We start from the raw sequence: 26,964 nt of genomic DNA, 5'->3' as shown, positions 1-26,964 counted from the left end.
AACTGTCATGTTTCTTCTATTTTACTTAATGTAACTTTGTTCACAGTGTTATTTCGCATTCACCATTCATTCACACTCTGATGTGGAGTATATGAGAGAACCTGAACACTAACTCTCAAGTTCCATTGAAAACCTTTGATGAACAGTTTTAGTTGCTCGACACCAACAGTCAATGATAATGATACAGTATTTTGTAACTGACTCTTCTAGTTTAGCCACCGCCTCCACAAATGTTTGTTGGGCAATTATTAAGAGTTCGCGTAAAAGTTAAAGTTTTTCTCCTTTTCATACATTGGAGCCCGCTCTTCGCAATATAATTAATTAAAAAAAAAAATAAATAAATAAATAAAGAAAGAAAGAAAGAAAGAAAGAAAAAAAAACCATCACGGTCTCAATACCGCATCCATCGTGCGATGAGTATAGATTTATCCCGCAATTGACTGCCCTGTAGGTGTTCTCAATTTAATGACCACACTTCGCTATCCGTGATTTCATGTAACTAAATGTCCTTTTGTTACTCTGATTGTATACCGTAGTTATTTAAAACTCGCCCCTATATTTTTTCACTACACGCAATTAGTACTTCTTTACATGTTTATTTCTAAGAGTAAACGGAAAAAATGACGCCGTATCATCGGCTTCGTCGATATAAAGCAAAACACCTCAATATGCCCAATTTTACCTCATCTTATAGGATCGGCTACCTCACTCATTAATTTACTACATATTATTTCCAATAACACTAAACAGGTATCGCCATTATATTTTAATTGTATTCAAAAGCATGTTATTATTATTATGACATAACAAATCGCGCGGCGTGCGTTTTTAACAATAGCTTTACACTCGCCCAGCCTTTATTCGTGCAATGTTATATATAAATATACAGACAGGACCAAAAGATCGATCTCTCTACCATAACCAATAGAGGCAAATATGCTATTGAAGTTCCGTTACATCTACCTTGACTCATATTGTTACAATAAGGCATCTGTATTCACGGGACAATGATTTGCATTTCAGCTACGTCGGTTCGGCACGTGTCCTGTCGCTAGTAGGCACGGTGTCTGCCGCGGGCCCCGATAACTCGTTCCACACGTGACGGCACTGACGCGTATAAGCCGCGAATGGTGTCCCGTGGTACAGCTATCCGTGCTGCGTTCACCCGGTCCCAAAGTTCATCCCCAGCGATTGGCCCCAGCACCGCACCTGTCGTTCCGCCGTGCCCAACACAGTTTAGATCGGAACCGACTCTGGTGGTCTGGCAGGCCGGGGCAAAAGGCCGGCATCCTGGGACACTGAGAAGGCACGTGTTCACGCGACAGGTGGCCGCACACTGTCTCGCTGAGAAAAGGTGTCCGAGTGTCGTGCGGGACGGTCGTGGCTACGAGTCGCGGGATGCCATTCGCGTAGGTCGAACCGGTCACCGTACCCTGGCCGTGCACCGACTGGGCTCGTACCCGACAGCACCCCACACTGTAGGGCCTCCAGTTCGTGCTGCACGTCTCGTGCAAATGCGGGCACTGCGGTGCCACTCCCAGTCTGCGACGAACGTAAGTTGAAAAGAGAGACTCGTGCCATGGAGGGAAGATGAGTGGAATTCACGTGACAGTTTTTCTTGCCACGAATGCAGATGCATCTGACAAACTCCCCCAGTTAGGATAGGAAAATTTAAGAAGCCGAGGTGTTCCAAAGGTGTAAAGACGAATCCTACAGAATACAAATCCTATAAAAATTCTTAGATGACTAAGATTTCAATAGAACAGTGTTTCAAAAAAATGGGACATTAGAATGAAAAAGAAAAAACTTGGATCCTACATCTTATGGCTCAACGTACAACTCTTCCTCCCCAAGTAGTTTTGGAAAATGTTAAAGTGGAATTTTTCCCTCCAAACTGTACAGTGTCTTACAGCCACTTGATTTGGGCATTACTGCAAATTTCAAAATTCTCTGGTTCAACATTTGATAGCACTGACTAATGCGGTATATGAAAATCTCTCCATTAACTCACTACAAGCCACAGGATTTATTTAGGCTGCCTGGGAGTTGGTGTCATACTCTGCAATCAACAACTGTTTCTGAAAAACTGGTGCCTCACTGGAAGATCCTGCTGATGATGATGACAGTGGTGATGCTGAAGTCATGCCTGGTAATGAGCAACCTCTACTGGAGGGTGTGTGGTGTTACAACGTGGTTGACCAGCTGCAAGTGACAGTGACAGAGATGGAGATGACGACTTGCATCACGAAACACCTAAAGTGAGTGAAGTGTTAAATGCAATCGATGTGTGCAGGAATTACACCAGTGTGAAACGTTATACTGAAAAAGCTCTGAATTCATTAATAAGTTTGAAAAATGAGGTTTATCCACTTAAGGCACAAAAAGTGAAACAAGTGAAGCATCAGACTTCTTTATGCAGGTTCAAGTTCAAAATGATTTTTCTTTTAATATTGCACTCTGTATTCATCATTTGTAAAGTTCACACATGTAGACCCATTGTATGTGCCCGCCCTCCCCTTGTGAAACGTGAAAATATGATGTGTTGCTACTCACCATATAGCAGAGATGCTGAATTGCAGATAGGTGACTCAGCATCTCCGCTATATGGTAAGTAGCAGCTTTTCTTCTCATAATATTGTACATTTCATCCTGGATTTTCCATTGTTTGAAAATATGATAATGTATTACTGTATTGATATCTGACTTCTAAGTTACGTGTAATCTTTTCTCTTCCTCTTGTTATACACATAATTCAGGTTCAGCTGCACATTTAATTATACGTATGTCTTGTACTGTTCTGGCATAAGAATCCATGAAGTTATGCAGTGGTCTAACAACCTCAAAACTATTAAAAATCTTAATTAAAATGCTTTGGGGGATATGAAAACAGAAAGAAAGATTTATTTACTGTTTGTAATAGGAAACCTCTTATATGTAAAACATTGATATTTGTTTACTTTTTCACTGAGTATTTATCTTACGCTGTGTCTGTGAGCCTAAATTAGAAATAGTAATTTTTATTGATATGGCTCACTTCAACTATGGTCTGTAATTTGTATTATTGGCATTTGGAATTAATTAGAGATAAACAGATTTGAAATTACGGTAATGTTGGGGAACTTATGCGCATTTTGAAAAATACCTTTAAATTTTTACGAAAATGAAATTCAGACTGAGAAAATGTTACTATAGTCAGCTGGAGCAATGCCGAAACATCTAGTGTCTTAAAAAATGAAAAAAAGTTTAAGGACATTGAAAATATAAGAATTTTGTACGTTGTGTCAGTTCAATCATTACTGTAGTGTCACTGTGGGAAAAAGGTATAACAGAGTGGCATTTTCAAACTGATCCAAAGTAAATGGATACATAAAATACATGAAAGATCAGTTATGGTGCAAAATTTATTTTTCTTGGTTTGAAACGCATGTTGCACTATTGTGGATAGAATATGAGAATCATAATTCAGACCAGTTTTTCTATTGACGGTATTTACACTGAGATGAAGTTTTACGAGTCACAACGATGAAGATTTACGATATTGTGAAGTATAACGATTCTGTGACGGTTGAGGTTTATGCTGTGATATATGTAAGGATTCCACAGCTATGATGATGATATTATTATGGAAATGGAATGTTATGGACTATCTGGTACTGTGTTTTGTAATGCTATATACTTCTGTTCTGATGGCACGCTGTATAAGAGTCTAAGAAATGACTGTAGGGAATTTAGGTAAATAGATGATGATGAACATATTAGACATATTACTGAAATTATGAAGTATGATCTGGGTCTGGTCTATTGGTAATATTTGAATCTTTACTAACAACTGTGTGAGTATATAGCACTGGCATGAGAAAGAGTTAATCTTCACAGGAAATGGCTTTCATGTACTAAATGTCCTTTTGCTGACTATAAGGTATCTTACGAAAAGCAGATCTGACTTTATAAAGGAATAGGATTGATTGCTACTCACCATAAAGATGACCCTTTGAGTTGCTGACAGGCACAACGAAAAGACTGATACAAGTGCAGCTATTGGGCAAAGCCTTCTTCGGCACAGAAAACATCACACGGTCACACAAGCAAGCGCACCTCACGCTTTCTGGGCTGCCACCACTGAATGCGACTGCCCTGCGAATAGCAATCTAGAGTGGGATGCCCCACAGTGTGTATCAGAAGAAAATATACCTCTAATTCCAATCTTTGATAAGAAAATTTTATTTTCAGTGAAGTTATTAAAACAGATATTAATGCTTCACCAATAGTCTCGAATGTCCAGCTCGTTAGGATGATATCAATAAGCAGTTCAGATTACGACTGTTGTTGTTGTTGTTGTTGTTGTTGTTGTGGTCTTCAGTCCTGAGACTGGTTTGATGCAGCTCTCCACGCTACTCTATCCTGTGCGAGCTTCTTCATCTCCCAGTACCTACTGCAACCTACATCCTTCTGAATCTGCTTAGTGTATCCATCTCTTGGTCTCCCTCTGCGATTTTTACCCTCCACGCTGCCCTCCAATGCTAAATTTGTGATCCCTTGTTGCCTCAGAACATGCCCTACCAACCAGTCCCTCCTTCTTGTCAAGTTCTGCCACAAACTCCTCTTCTCCCCAATTCTACTCAATACCTCCTCATTAGTAATGTGATCTACCCATCTAATCTTCAGCATTCTTCTGTAGCACCACATTTCGAAAGCTTCTATTCTCTTCTTGTCCAAACTATTTATCGTCCATGTTTCACTTCCGTACATGGCTACACTCCATACAAATACGTTCAGAAACGACTTCCTGACACTTAAATCTATACTCGATGTTAACAAATTTCTCTTCTTCAGAAACGCTTTCCTTGCCATTGCCAGTCTACATTTTATATCCTCTCTACTTCAACCACCATCAGTTATTTTGCTCCCTAAATAGCAAAACTCGTTTACTACTTTAAGTGTGTCATTTCCTAATCTAATTCCCTCAGAATCACCCGACTTAATTCGACTACATTCCATTATCCTCGTTTTGCTTTTGTTGATGTTCATCTTATACCCTCCTTTCAAGACACTGTCCATTCCGTTCAACTGCTCTTGCAAGTCCTTTGCTGTCTCTGACAGAATTACCTACTCCAAACTTTTCTTTTGTTTCCTTCACTGCTTGCTCAATAGAGAGATTGAATAACATCGGGGAGAGGCTACAACCCTGTCTCACTCCTTTCCCCACCACTGCTTCCTTTTCGTGCCCCTCGACTCTTATAACTGCCATCTGGTTTATGTACAAATTGTAAATAGCCTTTTGCTCCCTGTATTTTACCCCTGCCACCTTTAGAATTTGAAAGAGAGTACTCCAGTCAACATTGTCAAAAGCTTTCTCTAAGTCTACAAATGCTAGAAACGTAGGTTTGCCTTTCCTTAATCTAGCTTCTAAGATAAGTCGTAGGGTCAGTATTGCCTCACGTGTTCCAACATTTCTACGGAATCCAAATTGATCTTCCCCGAGGTCGGCCTCTACCAGTTTTTCCATTCGTCTGTAAAGAATTCGTGTTAGTATTTTGCAGCTGTGACTTATTAAACTGATTGTTCGGTAATTTTCACATCTGTCAACACCTGCTTTCTTTGGGATTGGAATTATTATATTTTTCTTGAAGTCTGATTACGACTGTTACTGAAAGTTATGTTCCAAAGTTTCTTCCTTTCTACAAATTTATGTACGTTGGAATGAGCCAAACCTTTATAGTTACAAAAAGTTGAGAACGTACTATCAGAGATATCGAAAGCAACAGATACAAAGATTTGTACAATGTCTGACTGCTTTTTGCACTAAATCGACTCGTCAACTGAGTAAGTTACTTTTGGCCGCCTGTACGAAAAACACACTGTACCGAACGTATCAAGTATCGGACACATTTTATGTTGTGCAAATTATTATATATTCGAGTTGCATTCAGTCGAAGTATCTTAGAAGTCCCCATATCACTAGAAATGTCAAGTAATGCGAGGATAGAGATGCTGTGTATTGTATGTAAGAGCAAAATTACAAACACTAAAACCGCTCAGAATTTTACAGCAGCCTGAGCTTTAGTAGGAACTGAAACATCAAAGCAGCATTTGAACGTGTACCAGCTTTCGCGTCGGGCTACGAGTACCGACAGCAGTGCACTATAATGTGCCCACCGACGAATGCACGAAAAGAACCTGCTACAGGTGACCGAGCACACATTGTGTGGTTATCAGTGATGTGAAAATACTTTACATCGTGTAATGTCATTAATGTAAAACCCTGTGGGGATGATTGCAAGCAATTTGCTTTATTTCACATTTCGTATACTAAATTTTTTTTTCCTACTTGTGAGCCTGTAAGGATTGTTTCTGTGTGAAATACTGCGAATGCCACTAAAATGTCTCACAGGTGAGAAATTTTTTGGATATAATTTTTCTGAAGAAAGAGTCAAAACCAGTAGTTAGGTGTGACCTGTGTGTACAGAAATGAGGAATACGAAGTCAGTTCCTAAATACCTCGACTACCTTATTAGCACAATTACAGATTACTCTCCCGAGTCAGCTGCACTTTGCCAAAGACTTTGCGGCAGCTGGGCTGCATTAACTGAGTCAGGAGGAGGGTAGAGTATCGACAGTACTGAGGAAAATGGCCACCACTTTTAAGAATGCCCAGAAGACTGGAATGTGGCAATCACCTGTCACGAGTCTCAATCCGACGGAGTTCGACATTTTATTCACAGACTGTCTGTGCCTGCAGTTACCACTGTAGCCAAAAATTATTAATGCCATATCAAAAACATTCATTTCAGAAACAGTACATTCATTATCTTTGTCTAGCATTGCAGTGTCTTCACTCGTGTTCCATTTCTAGGTGTTCTCGTACGATACACTTAATGCCGTGACTTCCAAAACCACAGGCAGTATTGTGAAAGCGTTACAACTTTGTCACGAATGTCGACATTTAGGACAGCCGACGATAACAGACTGAGAAGCAACACAAACTTACCTCTCCTGTCTCGTAATGTAGAGGAGGTAGACCTTGTGCGTCGACAGGACCACCAGTGCAGGTTTCGGTTGCGTCAAGTTCTTGCACAGCACGTGACCCTGAAACGTGAAGGGAATATCAAGTACGTGAAGTACAGTGTGACAAGCAAACTAGGGTTGACTCTGAAAGAGAAGAGTATCTGAGTGGCTCAGAGGTATCCACTCCTACAATGTAAGATTCTGATCCAGAACGAGCACAAAACGAGATGTCACTCAAAAACATGTGGAAAGTCTCAGTCGAATCAGTTTGTACATCTAAACGTAGCTCTCGCGTATCACCTCTTACACCCCGGAGTTGACTCTGCTTGCTTGTGGCTAATTTCATTTGCTCTCACTTAATACAGAGCTACCTTTGGATTTCTCTTTAACACTTTCACTATGCACTATAAAAGAATATTACCGATATAAATATAAAACAATATTAGTGATCCACAAGGAAGATTTCTGAATGTAATTCATAAATATTTCATAGAAACTCTCTGAATTATGAAGAATTAAAGCGAAGTTGTGAAAAGGACCCTATTGCCAGCTAGCAAACAGCCACCGTAACTCACAACAGCTGCAGTTTCTTGAGAATTGAGGAAGTGGGGCCACAGTCACATGCGATGTGTTTGTCCAGTAGCAGAGCGTGTCGCCGGAGATCGAGAGGCTGCGGGATCAAATCCCAGCACAGTCACTCTCTCTCACTCTGCCATTCGCCTCTCAATTCAACAGTTTCCTGCTATTGTTTGAGGAAACTTGTGTAGCAAAAGAAAGATGTGAAAAGAAATGTGGTGTTTCATTTTTTATCCTACAGACACAATTCTTTGCGTGGTATGGTGAAGAAGTCTACCATAAAGAGTCCACGACAAACAATTGCAGCAGTGAGTCTTGATATGGCATCACAGTGTGTACTAAGATTGACAAGGGGAGTGCTGTGACACCAGCTAAGAATGTACATTGCATGAGTTTTTCTTATCTGTTCTTTCACCGTGCCACCTCAGCCACTCTCCGACACACACACACACACACACACACACACACACACACACACACACAGTCTCTCTCTCTCTCTCTCTCTCTCTCTCTCTCTCTCTCTCTCTCTCAATTCAGATCTGTGAAAACGTAGCACTTATATCACAATGTGCTCCTGTCGTCGCTACAAGATGTCACTCCAAATGCCAATTCAATACGTAACACACAACATTTGTGTCTCTGGATACATTTCCTGCCATTTGCTGCTTACACGGCATAGTTACGTGAAAGTGACGATACCGAGTTACTTAATGTTGTTATCTGAAATTTATTCGTAACTCTACGCAATAGCCCGCAAATGTAATAGACTGTGCCGTACAATTCCTCTGGTCGTAGATACTCGACACTTCCCATCTGGAGCCGAGCTGGGTCGCTAGTCAGATTTTGTAATTGGCCGGCTCTGAGCAGATAGAAGAGGTTAACAGTCTTAAATTCCTGGGATTACAACTTGATAATAAATTCAGTTGGGAGGAGCACACCACAGAACTGCAGAAACGCCTTAACAAATCTGTATTTGCAATTCAAGTGTTAGCAGACATACACGACATAAAAATGAAAAAGCTTGCATACTTTGCCTACTTTCACTCCATAATGTCATATGGTATAATATTTTGGGGTAACTCTTCAAGTCAAACAAAAGTTTTCAGAGTCCAAAAGCGTGTAATACGTATTATTTTTGGAGTAAATTAACGGACGTCCTGTAGAAACCTCTTCAAAGAACTGGGTATACTAACTACTGCCTCTCAGTATATTAACTCCTTAATGAAATGACCAGCTCTGTGACGTTACCGTTACTGTCGCGAGTGAGCGCACCCGCCCTACTCCTCCGTCTCCAGTTCGGCACCGGCTACGACCGGCCCGGCGGTACAGGACGGCACCCTTTACAGACTCGGACACAGAGACGCACCTTGACGAGTGTGGTGAGCTCCTCGTCCCGCTGCTGGAAGACACTGACGTAAAGGTGCAGCTTGATGCGGTGGTCTGCCCAGCCGAAGTCCACGTACGAGTACTGTGGCTTGTCCGAAAGCGGGACGCCGGGCCGGGACGTCGCGTCCGGCCGAGGCGCCGCTCGTCGTTGCGCACCTGCCGACGACAGAGCCGTGAGATCGGAGGAAAGTACTCGTTCTGTAAACTGAAAATAGCTCCACTATGTAAGAAGGGTGTGAAGTTATTTAGTTTAATCACTCGAGATAGCTCGACAGGAAATGCTCGGGAGGTAAAATCTGTCTGTAACCTTGCAAGTGAGCTGCACTCGTGTTGTAGGAAGTTGCCTTTCCCAGAAGAACCACTTTGACGGCTGTACGAGCTCGCTCAGAATCGATGTCCCCTATGTCGGTGTAGAACAGCGTGCAGAGATTTACGTGCATTCTGTTCTTACGTCATTCTTTAATTTGTACTACAAGCAACTCATATTTGTATATGACACATATTGTGGGAAATAAACACCTCCCCCACTAGGAGTGTCTGTGTACTTCGTTGCAGGTAATTCGTAAGGCAAGTTTTGGAAGGGTCAGTATAACGTCGTGAAATAGCTCGTAAGTTGCTCTCCGTGATGTAGAGTGTGTTGTCACAAGGCTTAGGCCTGTCCCACCCCTCATTAAATCGACCAAGACTTATACGAATAATTGTAAGAGCAGTTATTATTATTATGTTCTTTAAGTTTGTTTTTGGGGTTTTCAGAAATACTGTGGGAAGAAAGTTTATTTATGTTGCAGATAATGTGGAAGACGTCGCCCGACGAACACCACAAAAGTTCGACGTAGCGGCAAGTGGGCGAGGAATAAAACGAATGCTGCAAACTACCTCGAGCCACGGAAGAGCCCGGGCCGCGAGGGCGTCGAGCTTCCTAGGTCGTCGTCGGACAACGTCAAAGGAAGTGGTATTCTGCTTTCTCTGTGTAAATAGATTGATCGAGTCTTGAAAGGTTCGTGTAAAACGTATAGGCGGGTGACACATTAGGTGGGACCCGATGCCTGTAATACTTCCACAGTTATTAAAAAGTTGTTAAACGGCAAAACCAATAGTTTATCATTTATATAGAGTTGCGGCGTCAGAACGAAAAGTGATACATCGCTCAGCAACGAAGAAGGACGTAAACAGCGGGCATTATGTGGTGAAAACAAATCAACTGATAAAATAGTGAGTCTGTAATTAAGCATAAAGCCACGTAACACTGCAAGTGGTAGAGAGATCTAGGAATAGCATGCTAGCTCTTCATTCCGGAGATGTGTGAAGCCCAGAAGTGTACAACCACAATTATCTTGTCACTCTGTTACAACCTCAGAATACAAATTATCCCTTAATACAGTTCTACTGCTCTTAGATGTGGTACACCCATTTCATATTTGTTCTTAATCAACTTCCTTAAAGAATATACATCAATTTCATAACATTAAAACACTATTTTTAGCAATCTGAGATTTTTCCGTCCTTTGTAACACAGAAACTATTAGTTCTAGTGGAAAAATAAAGAGAGCCTTTTTTGTGTGAAATTTAATGTAGCTTAATTTTGTATTGGAAATAATTTTCACTAGAAGTAACAGTTTTCGAGGTATTCAAGAAAAACCTAAAAAACTGACCTTTACATGCCCCTCCCCCTCCCATACCCATCCCTACTGTCAGACCTGTTGTTGTGACACTACCCTCTACCACTCTATGAAAATATGCAACTACACTAATTTGTTCCCCTAATTTCCCTTCATTGCCTAAACTACAATGGACAGGCAGAATGAGAGAGGAGAAATACGTTTACTGACATGGGCTGAAGAGTCATTTGCATTCCTCGCACACTGTGGCTGTACATTTACTTCCTCAATGGCACATAGCCACGGAGCTAAAAGCCTACAGCTATTGTTCTTGTCTAAGCTATTTATCGTCCACGTTTCACTTTCATATATGGCTACACTCCATACAAATACTTTCAGAAACGACTTCCTGACATTTAAATCGATACAAATTTCTCTTCTTCAGAAATGCTCTACAGCTATTATCTCGATAGAAATCAAATTTCTCGTTAGAAATCTCGAGCACTTCTCCTCGGAGATTCCTCCTACTGCTGTCGCATTCTTCAGCTAGCACACGTATGTTGTCGAAGTGACATCTCGGCCGTAGTTCTCCGTATTGAGAATGTATTACCGTGCGGGTTTTGAAAAGTAACCGACGTTCTAGTGCAGCGTCGGTATTTGTGCACGCAGCACTGCTGCTCTTACACCTGCACATTCTCATATTAAGTAAGCATTGAGCTGTGAAAGTATGTACCTCGTTCTTTCGCACATTCTCTCTTTACGGCCTTAAAACGTGCGTGCTGTAATAAACAATCCCACAAAATGTGTGCAGTAATAAAATTCATTTCCCTGCAAAAACATTTCGACAGAAGATGACTCTTATCAACTGTATAGATTCTAAAAATTATTAGTCAAGGTGTCGTGTGGCAATGGGTCCAATTTGTTAAAACTAATAGAAAACATTCATGATAAAGAGAGGAATTGTAAGCTTTCTGTTGTGGGTAACAATCTTGTTAGCAAAACCGATCAAACAGCTCGTGAATATCAAAGATTTGTCATCTCTGAAGTGTGAAGAAACTTAAGCAAGCCATTTCAAACGAATGTGGAAATATGCTGACATCTGGTTTGTGTTTTTGCATGCAACATCCATCCTCACTGTGCCTGAAAAACTCTAGAGAATTTAAAGCAATTAAAAGGGACATTTCTGATCCCCCTCCACACACACACACACACACACACACACACACACACACACACACACACACACACACACACACAGTCCGTACTTGATGTCAAGTTCATTTCCCTCTCTTAGCTCATATGAAGAAGTGGATTGCATTGCAGAACTTTGATGAAGTCGGCAAACTTTGAAATGGAGAGAAAGACTGGCTCCACATTAAGGCGGCAGAAATTTATGAAGAAGGAATTTGTAAATTAGTGAAACACTATAGCAAATGCTTAAATTTAAATGGCGACTGTTGAAATATTGCAAAATGCCGTAGTTTTAAGGATTATCTAACAACATTTTTTTCTATCCAAGTTGTTTGTTTACAACCCAACAGTGGCTACTTTCCGAACCACTGTTGTAAAGAGGGCGAATGACAGATCTGGCATACAGAACTCTTACTGAGATACAATTTCAATAATATATTCACACTAACTGAGGAATTTATAGCAGGGAAGTTCAAGAAGCAGCTGAGATTTCTAAGAATGTATGTCATTTAAATAGAGATGACAGCTATAGGTGCCCAGCTTCACATCATCGAGGAATAAATATGCAGTCAAAGTTTGTGAAGAATACAAACGACGGGGAAGCCGCCTCTGTGGCACGACAATAATATTTTGGTAAACATCCCTCTCCTCTCACCATGCCTGTTCTGCAGTCTATACAATGATGATGTCCTACTGGTGTTGCTGTTGTTGTGGACTTCAGTCCAAAGATGGTTTGATGCAGCTCTTCATGCTATTCTGTCCTGTGCAAGCCTCTTCATTTCTGAGTAACTACTCCAACCACCTCTCTGAATCTGCTTACTGTAGTCATCTCTTGGTCTCCCTTTATGATTTTTACCCCCTTACTCTTTTCTGCAGTGCTAAATTGGTGATCCTTTGATGTCTCAGAATGAGTCCTCCCAACTGAACCCTTACTTTAGTCAGGTTGTATCACAAATTTCTCTTCACCCCAAATCTGTTCAGTACCTCCTCACTAGTCATGTAGTCTACCCATCTAATCTTCAGCATTCTCCTGTAGCACCACATTTCAAAACCTTCTATTCCCTTCCTGTCTAAACCATTTATCATCCATGATTCACTTCCGTATATGGCTACACTACTCCAAACAAATACTTTCAGAAAGGACTTCCTGAAACTTAAATCTATACTCGATGTAACAAATTTCTCTTCTTCAGAAATGCTTTTCTTGCCATTGCCAATTGACATGTTATATCCTCCCTACTTCAACCATCATGCTCTTGCAAGTCCTTTGCTGCCTGACAGAATTACAATGTCACTGGCAAACCTCAAAGTTTTTATTTCTTATCCCTGGAGTTTAACTCTTACTCCAAATTTTTTCTTTTGTTTCCTTTACTACTTGCTCAATATACAGACTGAATAACATTAGGGATAAGCTACAACCCTGTCTCACTCCCTTCTCAACCACTGCTTCCCTTTTGTGCACCTCAGTTCTTATAACTGCCATCTGGTTTCTGTACAAATTGTAGATAGCCTTTCGCTCCTTGTATTTTACCCCTGCCACCTTCAGAATTTGAAAGAGAGTATTCCAGTCAACATTGTCAAAAGCTTTCTCTAAGTCTACAAATGCTATAAACTTAATTCGTCTTTCCTTAACCTGTCTCCTACGAGAAGTCGTACGGTCAGTACTGCCTGGCGTGTTCCTACATTTCTTTGGAATCCAAACTGATCATCCCTGAGGTTGCCCTCTACCAGTTTTTCCATTCTTCTGTAAAGGATTTGTGTTAATGACTTATTAAACTGATAGTTCAGTAATTTTCACACCTGTCTGCACCTGTTTTCTTTGGAACTGGGATTATTACATTCTTCTTAAAGTCTGAGGGTATTTCACTTGACTCATACATCTTGCTCACCAAATGGACGAATTTTATCATGGCTGGCTCTCCCAAGACTATCAGTAGTTCTAACAGAGTGTTATCTACTTCTGGGGAGCTGTTTTGACTTTCAGTACTTAGTCAAATTCTTCACGCAATATCATATAGCCCCTTTCATCTTCCTCTACATCCTCTTCCCTTTCCATAATATTGCCCTCAAGTATATCTTCCTTGTACAGACCCTCTACACACTCCTTCCACGTTTCTAATTTCCCTTCTTTGCTTAGGACTGGTCTTCCATCTTTCATTTTCCTGCAGGCAGTCTGTACGTCACCCCTAGTCATACATGCTTCTACATCCTTAATTTTGTCTTCTACCCCTTCCTACTCAGCCATTTTGCATTTCCTGTCGATCTCATTTTTCAGATGTTTGTATTTCCTTTTGCCTGCTTCATTTATTGCATTTTTATATTTTCTCCTTTCATCAATTAAATTCAATATCTTTTGTGTTACCCAAGGACTTCTACTAGCCCTCGTCTTTTTACCTACTCGATCCTCTGCTGCCTTCACTATTTCATTTCTTAAAACTACCCATTCTTCTTCCACTGTATTTCTTTCCCCTGTTTTCGTCAATCGTTTCCTGCTGCTCCCTCTGAAACCCTCTACAACCTCTGGTCCTTTCAGTTTTTCCAGGTCCCATCTCTTTGAATTCCTACCTTTTTGCAGTTTCTTCAGTTTTAATTCTGAGTTCCTACCAATAGCAGCCAGAAAAATGTCACCCGATAGTCTCAATTCCTTAAGACGAGCACGGAAAGCTCTCTTTTATAAGTGAATGCACCACCGGTTTTCGATGGCATTCAGCTAACTGAGAACATCAGAAGATCCTGAAGGAGATCCCAGAGAGAAGTCGAAACTCGGGTGGTGTGACAAGAAACTGAAGGAGGGCATCACGTGGCCACGAAAGTCTGTAGAGTTACACGTAATTCCCATCACCGAGAGTGTAAATGGTCGGTCACAGTCTTCTTTGAGTGGTAGAATGACAACGGGAGTGATTCCGTTTCATCAGAGCAAAACCACATTATACGAGATCTGACAGGGTACATACTGTGTACACATCGCACTAGCACTGCGGGACACACACGCTCGCTACGCGTGCGCACGAGACGAGTACTGGCGACGGACAGAGTTTCGAGAGGTGTCTCTGCGGACAGCCAGTGGACGCGTGGGTATCCGGGAGTGTGGGGCATTCGGGTGTGGCAGTGGCCCAGTGTCAGATCGAAGGGAAACGTGAGGGAAATCGAACGTACCCTCGACATTTTATTCGGTAGAGTCTGTGCTGTACTTGGCGTGTCGTAGCTGCCTGGGGGAGGCCTACTGCTTCTGACGACCCAGCCAGAGGCCAGGTTTCCAAATCGCAATCCGGTGAGCGAACTGCTGTCGACACAACACGGATACCCGCCTCTTCCAGAGTGGCGTCGCACCTGGGACGTGTGGACTGCTGACGAGGAGTATCGTGTCGTCACTTCTGACAGTGAATCTGCTCTCTGTTCTGCACTACCTCAGGAATTGTTTAACATAATGTCATACTGTAAACTACGAAGAAAGATCCACGAGCGTACTGAATATCTTTTAACATATGCAACTGGGTGGAATATTTTTTAAAATAACAGAACACAGTAGACTGTTATGAGTGGCAAATGTTCATAAAAGATATGTACATTATCAGGACTGCCTCAGCCAAGTATGACTGGACTGCTCTCGTCCACTATATACATAAATGACCTGGCAGATAGGGTGAGCAGGAATCTCTGGCTCTCTCCCGACGACACTATGGTGTGCCGAGTGACTGTAGCTGGATATGAGATGACATAAATAATACAGGAAAATTAAAGAGACCTTTGGAGAAAGGGGAACCACTTGTATGAATATCAAGAGCTCGGATGGAAACCCAGTTCTAAGCAAATAAGGGAAAGCAGAAAGGTGGAAGGAGTATATAGAGGGTCTATACAAGGGCGACGTACTTGAGGACAATATTATGGAAATGGAAGAGAATGTAGATGAAGACGAAATGGGAGATACAATACTGCATGAAGAGTTTGACAGACCACTGAAAGACCTGAGTCGAAACAAGGCCCCGGGAGTAGACAACATTCCATTAGAACTACTGATGGCCTTAGGAGAGCCAGTCCTGACAAAACTCTACCATCTGGTGAGCAAGATGTATGACGCAGGAGAAATACCCTCAGACTTCAAGAAGAATATAATAATTCCAATCCCAAAGAAAGCAGGTGTTGACAGATGTGAAAATTACTGAACAATCAGTTTAAAAAGCCACAGCTGCAAAATACTAACGCGAATTCTTTACAGACGAATGGGAAAACTAGTAGAAGCCGACCTTGGGGAAGATCAGTTTAGATTCCGTAGAAATATTGGAACATGTGAGGCAATACCGACCTTACGACTTATCTTAGAAGAAAGATTAAGGAAAGGCAAACCTACGTTTCTAGCATTTGTAGACATAGAGAAAGCTTTTGACAATGTTGACTGGAATACTCTCTTTCAAATTCTAAAGGTGGCAGGGGTAAAATACAGGGAGCAAAAGGCTATTTACAATTTGCACAGAAAGCAGATGGCAGTTATAAGAGTCGAGGGACATGAAAGGGAAACAGCGGTTGGGAAGGGAGTGAGACAGGGTTGTAGCCTATCCCCGATGTTATTCAATCTGTATATTGAGCAAGCAATAAAGGAAACAAAAGAAAAGTTTGGAGTAGGTATTAAAATCCATGGAGAAGAAATAAAAACTTTGAGGCTTGCCGATGACATTGTAATTCTATCAGAGACAGCAAAGGACTTGCAAGAGCAGTTGAACGGAATGGACAGTGTCTTGAAAGGAGGGTATAAGATGAACATCAACAAAAGCAAAACGAGGATAATGGAATGTAGTCGAATTAAGTCGGGTGATTCTGAGGGAATTAGATTAGGAAATGACACACTTAAAGTAGTAAACGAGTTTTGCTATTTGGGGAGCAAAATAACTGATGGTGGTTGAAGTAGAGAGGATATAAAATGTAGACTGGCAATGGCAAGGAAAGCATTTCTGAAGAAGAGAAATTTGTTAACATCGAGTATAGATTTAAGTGTCAGGAAGTTGTTTCTGAAAGTATTTGTATATGGATGATAAAGAGTTTGGACAAGAAGAGAATAGAAGCTTTCAAAATATGGTGCTACAGAAGAATGCTGAAGATTAGATGGGTAGATCACAACTAATGAGGAGGTATTGAATAGAATTGGGGAGAAGAGGAGTTTGTGGTACAACATGACAAGAAGAAGGGACTGGTTGGTAGGGCATGTTCTGAGGCAACAAGGGATCACAAATTTAGCATTGGAGGGCAGCGTGGAGGGTAAAAATCGCAGAGGGAGACCAAGAGATGAATACACAAGCAGATTCAGGAGGATGTAGGTTGCAGTAGGTACTGGGAGATGAAGAAGCTTGCACAGGATAGAGAAGCATGGAGAGCTGCATCAAACTAGTCTCAGGACTGAAGACCACAACAACAACAACAACAACAACAAATAAAATTTCTAGTTAGCGTAATGCGAGGTGGCTCGATCTAAATGGACAAAAATGTATGTTAATGTGGATGAGTAGGAAAAACAAAGCATAATATTTCAATACAGTAATGGTGGTGTGCTGCTAGACACTGAATTCGTATCCATTAAACGTCTAGGCATAATGCGAAAGTACAACACGAAATGGAATGAGCACTTAACATCACTTGTTGGGATAATGAATGGTTGCTTTGCTTAACAGGGAGATTTTAAGGAAACTGTAGCTCACCTATAAGGCAGATCGCGTACAGAATGCAAGACCAAATCTACAGTCCCGGGAGAGCGTTTGAGATCCCCGTAGAGTCAGATTACAGGAAGACGTCGAAGCAATGCGGGGACGTATTGCCAGATTTGTAACCGGTAGGTTCAATTGACATGTGTGTGTTACACAAATGCTCTGTGAACTGACACGTGAATCACTGGAGGAAACAAGATATTCTTTTTGTGAAACACGTACCAGAATTTTTCCTGGACCAACATTTGTGACAGACAGCAGAACTACTCCAGTGCTACCAACATACACGTCACGTAAGAGCCTCAAACAGGATAAGGAAAATGTGGACTCGTACAAATCATACAGACAGACAGTTTTTCACAGTTCCATTTACGAGTGGAATGGAAGTCACACAAGGTATCCTCTGCTGTGTACAGTATTGGGACTTGTGGAGTACGTACGACGGTATCGGAACACGTGTGCTCTCTACGTCCGTAGGTACACGTAATGCGCACGTGTAATTTTTTTACGGGACTGTGGAAACGGTCAGCCGCCGACTAGCTGTCGATAAGTAAACACGTGCACACGGTAGTAGTAGGATTTTCTGGTCTCCACAATATGACAGTAAAAGTGAATAACATTACTGCATCAGATTTTATTTTAAGCTCGGCAATTCTCAAGTTGAAACTACCCACAAAGTTCGACAAGTGTTTGGGGACAGAGCAATAAATACCACAGATAAAGGAGTGGTACAACTGCTTCAAAAGTGGTCACTCGTCAGCAAAGGGTGAAGCACGTTCAGGTAGGCTCTCGACAGCCACAAATCAGGTTTTTATTGGTCTTGTACAGACTCTGGTGATGCAACATGTATCAATTACAGAGAACTTGCACATGAGATTAAAATTAGCACCGGGTCCATACGTTCCATTTTACACAACATTTGAACCTCACAAAGATCTCAGCAAAATTTATGCCAAAGACGATAACAAATGAGCACGAGCAACTTCTTTCAGAGATCGCACAGGACATGAGGGATACTGTGAAGAGTAATCTCAATTTTTCTAAAATGGTGATTACTGGTGAAGAGACCCCAGTTTACAAGTACGATCCAGAAACTAAATTCCAGTCATTGCAGTGAAAGCACGCATTATGCCCGAGACCCAGGAAAACGGGGCAGGTCCCCGGCGACGTAACAGTCCCTCTGACGGCGTGGTCCGTCAGTAGTACACCCTGGACGGCATTAATGTCAGTAACGAGTGCTACAGAGAAGTTCTGCGTAGCCCTCGTGAAGTAGTGAGATGCAAACAGCTGAACTTGTGGGCAGTGGGCATCCTCACCACAGTAATGTACCATTCACTGTTATCAACTAATTCAGAGTTTCCTGGCCAAACACGACATGTTTGTGGTTTGTCGGCCTCCTCATTCCCTGATCTACCACCGACTGACTTCTGGCTTTGCCCTAAACCAAATGAGACTCTGAAAAGGAACAAATTTTGGAACACAGAAGACACCGTGCAGAATTTCACGGAACAGCAGTGAACCGCACCAAAATGGGCTTTCCGGAGACACTTCCGGCAGTGCCAGAAGCATTGGGAAAGGTGTGTAGAAGTCAATGGTGACTACTTTGGAGGTGACTAGTGTCAAGCAATTTTACGTGAATAAATATTGATTTCATAAATAAAAGTTGGATACTTTTTGAACAGCCCTCGTATATATCTGTAGATGTGGACGACCACTAACTGGAACTGTCACGATACCGAGGGGAAAGGATACATTCTGCCAAAGTTTTGGAGGGACACGAGAGTTTTATCCTCAGAGTTACTGTGTAGGGAGCCTTCAGGATGCCTTCAATACGTAACCGGAAACTTTGACACAGTGGCACATCACAGGCTAGAAGTTGCCATATATTATCTCTAGTGAGACAGTACACTGTTATCATCTTTGAATAGAGTACAAACTGACCTGACATTCCACATGTGGTTACGAGGTAATACCTCAGCTGGAAATATACGGTAACCTCTGCCTGACAGAGTTCGTGTGGAAGCAGCTCAGATATTGGCTCCAGAACGGTGCCGATTTACATCATACTGAGAGCCAGTTACGAGGACTGTACGCCAGCTCACCTCAGTTTTAATTGCCAAAATTTGGTGTCAGATTCTGTACACAATTTCCGGCCAATTTAACTCCCGTTTCACTGTACTATACTGTAGATCCCTTGAACATAAAAATGTGCTCAGTGATAGATAAAAAGCAGAGGTCATACCTGTCTACAAAGAGAGGTACAGAAATGACCCACAAAACTACCATCCAATCCCATCAACATGTGTCACATGTAGAGTCTTAGAACGTGTTCTGAGCTCCAACATCGTGACAGATCTCGAACAAAAATACCTCCCCTGCGCTGACCTGCACATATTTCTGTCACGTGAAACCCGACTCGCGTCATCGTCACACGACAATCCAAATACCTAAGACTGAGGAAATTGGGTAGGTACGTTATTACTCTGTAATATCTGGGGGAAGGAAAAGACTCGACAAATATTCAGAAAGAACTTGATAAAATTTAAAAGAATACAAAGATCTGCAACTTCCTTTTAATGCACAGAAATGTAAAACTGTGCACTCTGTAAAATTACAAGCAGTAGTGTCCTACAACTACAATGCGAACGAGTCACAGTCGGTATCATCGAGCTCGTACAAAAACCCGGGTGTAACATTTTGTAGGGATACGAAATGGGAACGATCACATCGGCTCAACTGTGGGTAGAGCAGATAGCAGACTTTGGTTCATCGGTAGAGTACCAGGGAAGTGCAACCACTATACAAAGGAGACCGGTTACAAACTATCATAAAACACTGCTCAAGTGTGTGGGACCCACGCCACACAGGACTAACACGAGATATCGCACAAATACGATGAAGAGTGCCGAGATACTCATATAATTGTTCGACTAATGGGAGAGTGTCACCAAAATGTTGAAAAACTGCAACTACAAACTCTGGAATGCAGCAGTGAGGAATACAACAGAGAATTGTACCACTCAAATCTATTTGCAAAATTTGATGAACCAGTACTTAATCTAGAGGTACTCTTCTTCTAGAGGTACTCTTCAGTCACTCACTTATTACTCCTGCACTGCACACACGACTGGAATGCAAAGAAAGCGGTATCCTCGTACTGTCAATTTTATCGTTCACTGAACTCGATTTTATAACGGCCAAAATAAAAGCACGCGAGATCTCAATTCGAGAATTTTCATTTTGCTTCCTCCTCTCCTTCTACGTGCCTAACTTTTTATCAGCAACTGTATTTTGAAGTCAACCAAATAAAAGACTTTATAAAGCTAAGAAAGATGCCTCGCTTCACTATGCTGCTATTTGCACATTCTTTCTCATTCTCTGCTCAAGTCAGCAAAACTAACAATAGTTCCTAAGCAAAAGGAAGATGGCCAAATTTGCTCTTGTTGAGTAAAGTCAGTTCAGCACTTGACTGAACTGGTTGCTAAAGAGTAACGTGGAGTTCAAAAGGTAGATGGGCAACACGTGAGAGTGAGATTGAGGGAAAAGGGGTAGGAGTAGGGGGGAGTGATTGGTGGATGGAAGAGGGGGAGGGGATGACAGATATGAGGTGGCAGGGAGGGGGAGGGGGGGAGAGAGAGAGAGAGAGAGAGAGAGAGAGAGAGAGAGACACCATGAGCTCCAGCTATGCATGGCAAGTGGGGATAATGGTGCACAGGGAAGGACAGTTTTTTACGTATATCACTGAATCTACCTGCAAAATTATATCATTGTATGACACACGGTTCAGGAGATATGGTGTCATAAGGGTTGAAATGCGTGAAAAACTGGCTTCTGCATAAAATATTAAGGAGACTATATTCATTCAGTGTTTCACAAAGCGATTACTTAGCTATCTATATTCATTCAGTGTTTCACAAAGAGAGTACTTAGCGGCTTCCGACAAACTGTAAGGATAATTTCAAACTGTTTGTAAACTTTTTCTCACTTACATACTTAATGTCAAATAGTTAACACATTAACTCACTTGTAAAGTAATCAGACATCTGAAGTTTTGTTGGACACGGGTGTTCTATTCTTTAAAGAATTGGGGGTTTACTCGTGTACACAAACACAACAATAAACACATAATGTTTAGATCTCTAGACAGACAGAAAGATTACGCCTGTTTGTGCACCAATTGTTTTGTTCACTTGTTTTGTTGCTACCACACTCCCTCTCCACTCGCCTCATTATGCGCTCGTCTTTCCAAACAGAACATGCTCACATAATTAAAGTTGCAAGACAAACGTGCACTTCCGTGCATCGAGCTATGTAAAACACAAATGTGCAACAGTTAAAATGACACATGTGTTTCTTCGCTCTTGTTAATAATGCACTCCCTACTGTAGAAAACTAATGACATATGATCTTAGAGATAAAGTTATTTGCTGACATTTTATTTTTATATTTTTTCGATACAGTCACACAAATATTTCAAATGCTCACACAATTGTGTCAAAATAATACAAAAATAAAAGTAGAAATAATATTTCATGCAATAACACTAACAAAAATCACAATACACAAGGCAGTGGGAGTGATTAGCAAAATGCTGTTTTTTAGAGCGTCATTTATGTGTACACGCCACGATGGCTGAAAGTGTCTTTTGACTGCAGCCTGAGCTACACATTTATACTTACTGCCTGTCTTTTATGTAACTTCAAGACAGCGGTGTAAGATATAATACGTATAAAGTATAAATTATAATAATAATATTGGAGAAGTTGACAAAAATCAGCCAGGCAGCTGCAAGTGTTTGGCTCATTTTTTCAATCTCTTCAAGTTTACCGTCACACAGTTGCTGAAGTTGGAGTCACGTTTAAAATTTTGTGTGTGTGTGGAGGCATCTTATGCCAGCTTTAATGTGATCTCCTCATCTCAAAAAACAGAAAGTTTTAGCACGTCATTGGCAAATTGTGGGGAACAATAGATCACACGGAGGATGTTTTATCAAATAGTACATATTTTTTAAAGCACCATTTACAATGTACAAACACAAAATGTCCCACTGACAACCTGTAGTTTGTTGTCCTGTGAAGCCCAAAGCCTCAAGTGTGCCTAAAAAGTTTGCACGTGCAGTTCTGGATGCGGCACGGACTAAAGACACTTTGTGACCAAACACACGGTACATCTTACGAAGGAGGAGCAAAAGAAATGCGGTCCGTATCTAGGAGAGTCAGGGTTACCCACACCTCGGCACCCGTGCTGCACTCTGTCGACACCTACGAGAAGTGAAACTCTCCGTTCTGAGCATTGAAGACGCGAGACGAGGCCACCGCAGATCGGTAAGGTTATGACGGAGAGGTTCAGTTATGCATCTTTGGCCTGTAGAGATGTGCAGGCTGTGTGGCAGTCCCGGGCACGGCACAGAGCCGGCATCTGTACGCACACTGCTCTCACTCTCAGAACCCCCCCTTATTTTACGCACAGTACGGAATTTGAGCAATTCTCTAATGCTGCCGCTTCCCACCTACATAGTGATGTCTGTATGCACATCTACACGACTACTCCACAGTGCACTCTTAGGCCAGTATTACACCATCATACTTCTTTGTCGAAGTTGAAATGTCAAATATTTATGGCAAAGAAATTTGACGGTGTAACGGGGAACCTTGTCAGATCTCGTCTGTCGTTAAATAAAAACAGTCAAATCTAGGGCCTTGCCGTAATATTGATAGTAAAAGTCATTTGTCTTCTGTTCACTGCAATGTGAAATGTAACCACTTGGAGCACTGGCGTCGCTATAGCTATTTGATATCTCTAGTGTGTTTCTAAATATGGCTTCAAAGTTGGTGTGTTCCTTTGACTCTGTTTCTTTCATTTTTTTTTTTTTTTATCAATAAACTTGCTTTGATTTATGTGGGGGGCACAGTGCATGCTATTAATTGTGTGTTGACGGGCAGGTGGAATATGCTGCAGGTGACTTCACGTCCACAATCACAGCTACAGCCATCCACCTCTACATATGGAAACATCCTGGCAGCTTTTCAGCAAGCTGGAATAGAGGATGTGATCACACTCTAAAATAAAAAATTCTTTCTCAGCTTTCCATTCTACATTGTCTACCGTATTTACTCGAATCTAAGCCGCACTCGAATCTAAGCCGCACCTGAAAAATGAGACTCGAAAGCGAGAAAAAAAATTTTCCCAAATCTAAGCCGCACCTGAAATTTGAGACTCGAAATTCAATGGGAGAGAAAAGTTTTAGGCCGCACCTCCAAATCGAAACAAAGTTGGTCCATTGTAATATGAGACACAATTTAGGTCGAACGAATGACGATACAGCTACAGTAGTTCGGTTCGAGTCGTAAGCTTAGCAGTTAAGCTTTACCAGGTAGCCATTGCTATGCGTCAGGCACTCCGTCCGTATTTATACGGGTACCCTTCCTTTTTCACGTGCTTCGTCTGGTTTGAATCGATTGCTTATTTTGCTTTGATCTGATAAGTGCCGTTTTCTCTGTTATAGGTGTTTACGTCACTCTAAGTTGACAATGCATCACTGTACTGTGTCATGCATCGTTTGTTGCATTCTGATAGTGCGTGTTTACGGCCTGTCGCCACTCGCGGCGTGGCTTGCTTATGTGCGCGCTAGCACCGCTTACAGCTAAAAAGAGGCGAATCGTCTCATTAGCGAAGCAATGTCAAGTTGTTACTTACACTGCTGCTTTCTTTGAGAATGATCAACAAGAACCAAATAATAGGCTGCGTATGATAGAACATGTTCTGAACGAGAGTTAGGCGAAAATTTTTCTCCGTTTGAAAATCTTTGCGGCCGCTTCTTTAGTACATCAAATTCTGCACAGAAATTAGAGTCATCTTAGATTTAAAAATCTAGTCAGTTGCCGTGCTTCATTTCTGACTGTATCACTATTAGGCATAAGAATAATACGAATATCAACATGACACGATAAGTGTATTCTTCCGTGTTTGCTGTTGTCTCACTCTAGTTTCGTAGTTTATTAGGCAGACAGGATTTAAATGAGATAGCAACAAACACGGAAGAACACATGGCAAAATGTTTATATTCGTATTATTCTTACGGTGAATGGTGAAGAGAATACTGCTTGTGATTCACATTTCATCAGGTTACTATTAGCAACCATCTCTTCTCACAGTTAGGAAAAAATTCAGAACGTAGAGTTGGCCATATTGAAAAACATCCCAGTCTTATTTTCGTAGTACATTGAAATTCTACTACATTCGGAGATGAACAATATGGAATTTGTATTTACTTCGTTGGATAATGTATGAAAATGCAGTGGTCTAAACTCGGGGCGGAGAAAAAAAAACCCGTCTTCTACCTTTTTTTTTTTTTTTTTTTTAAATTTATTTACTGACACAGAGGTTTTGGCGCCAGTATTTATTTTTGTGCCTACAAAGCATGTCTGTGTAGCGCTACATTTATTCGACGGCAGAAGTTAGTTGTGGCGGCACCTACCAACATTTTTCAGAACTTCCGCTTGCTTTGCACTCGATTCTAAGCCGCAGGCAGTTTTTTGGATTACAAAAACCGGAAAAAAAGTGCGGCTTATATTCGAGTAAATACGGTATTTTTGAACTCTGGATGGCAAAAGTTAAAAAAGCAGTTCTTTTGTTTTGTAGTTTTTATTAATTTTGCAGTTGTTGGAACACTAATTCCATTAATGAAATTAATAGTTCTCATTGCCCATATAGTGTACTTAACATTTATTTACCTTCACATATTCACCATTCAGTGCCTTATAAATCACTTCGCATGTTTATGGATTTATTTTGGATAATGTGCTGAACATCATTAACAATAGGAAAGAATCTGTAACAGCAAATGCGAATGCGTTAATCGAGGCTAGTGAAGATGTAGGTCTAAGGATAAGTGAAGACAAAAGTAAATACCTGGTTACTACTAGAATGCCAACAGCAGTAGATCAGGAAATGTTAAGAGTTGGAGACATGCAGTTTGAAAAAGTGAACGCATTTAAGTATCTAGGCGTGGACATCACTTCGAGAAATGAGATTGAATCCGAACTGAAGAAGAGATTACAGGCGGGAAATGCGTGCTATTTCTCACTGAATAGATTACTTTCATCACAGATATTGTCTAGGACTTTAAAGGTTAGAATATACAAAACTATTATTCTACCAGTTATGCTGTATGGGTGTGAGACTTGGTCTCTCACTGTGCAAAACGAAAAGCCGTTTCGAGTATTTGAAAATAAAATTTTGAGGAAAATTTTCGGAGCAAAAAGGGGTGAATTTAGCAGAGAGTGGCGAAAACTGCATAATGAAGAGATTCACGAACTCTATTCAAGCCCTGACGTAATCAGTATTATTAAATAACATAGGCTGCGATGGGCGGGTCACGTATCTCGAATGGATGAGGGCAGGGCAGCGCGCAGAGTACTGGTAGGGCACCTAGAAGGAAAACGTCCTGTGGGGAGACCAAGGCATAGATGGGAGGACAATGTGAAGACTGATTTGAGAAGCCTAGGTATTGAAGGCGAATGGAAGGAAATAGCCCAAGACAGGGACAGAGAGCAAAAATATGTTGCTGCGGTAATGGACTCTCGAGTCCGGTATGACCAGTGAGTAAGTAAGCAAGTAATGTGCAAAGTGATGTTCGAGTGCTGTGTTGTAAACTAGAGTAGCTTTCTCCTGTATCAAGAAATCACAGTGTCACAGGTTGCCTATCTTCTGTGCATATAGCATTTCTCAAGAGAGTATTCTGTTTTGTAATATGAGAAACCACTTTCCTGAGGTAATACTGAAATACGCTTTCATCCATTCGTAAGTAATTTTGTTGAATGCTTTCACTATCTCGACGTAATACCTATAGCTTCATCTGAGAATGTTTCCTTTTTTCCCAAATACAAATACGATGCAACAAATAAGAAATATGACGACAGTGTAATACCCATTTTTAGGGCTACGTCAAACATCTTTGTCAAACAAATTTGATGAAAATTTGATTATATTTCTTTGTCAAAAAAATATGATAGTGTAGTACTGGCCTTAAGTGCTCATCAGACAGTTCACAGAACCACTTTCACACTACTTCTCTACGTTCCCACTTTCAAACACCTCAGCCGTTCAGTGCGAGTTCCGATTTCTCTTATTTTATTACGACAGTCGTTCCTCCCTAAGTAGCCGTGTGTCGCTAAAATATTTTTGCATTCGTAATAGATAGTGAGCCAATCCCTCATTGCAAAGAGATTGCCTTTGTTTTAATTACCGAGCCTCTAACTCACTTATCATATCCGTGACACTGTCTCCCATATTTCCCGATAAAACAAATCGAGCTGCACTTCTCTGAAGCTTTTCGATGTCCTATGTCAGTCCCGTACGGTAAGGATCCTGCACTGCACAGTAGTCCTCCAAAAGAGGACATATGAACATAGTGTTGGCTTTCACCTCCCGAGTTTCTATATGTCAGTTTCAAATTAAGATGTTTGTAACTGTTAACCCCACGTGTTTAGCTGAACCATCAACTTTCCAATTTG

At 41.2% G+C, this 26,964-nt stretch overlaps 1 protein-coding gene across 1 annotated transcript in view; it reads right to left on the bottom strand.

Moving 5' to 3' along the window:
• LOC126109824 (serine/threonine-protein kinase 11-interacting protein) overlaps positions 1 to 26,964 on the bottom strand; it is a 251,012-nt gene that overhangs the window by 32,767 nt on the left and 191,281 nt on the right. The window contains exons 16-17 of the mRNA XM_049914880.1: positions 8,948 to 9,123; positions 6,989 to 7,086 (exon numbers count right to left, since the gene is read on the bottom strand). Coding sequence (XP_049770837.1) covers positions 6,989 to 7,086; positions 8,948 to 9,123 — 274 coding nt within the window. The remainder of the gene's footprint in view (positions 1 to 6,988; positions 7,087 to 8,947; positions 9,124 to 26,964) is intronic.

Source organism: Schistocerca cancellata, chromosome 12, assembly GCF_023864275.1.
Source record: "Schistocerca cancellata isolate TAMUIC-IGC-003103 chromosome 12, iqSchCanc2.1, whole genome shotgun sequence".
Lineage (NCBI taxonomy): Eukaryota > Metazoa > Arthropoda > Insecta > Orthoptera > Acrididae > Schistocerca > Schistocerca cancellata.
Note: the sequence above shows the minus strand (reverse complement) of the source record. Positions and strands in the feature narration are given on the sequence as shown.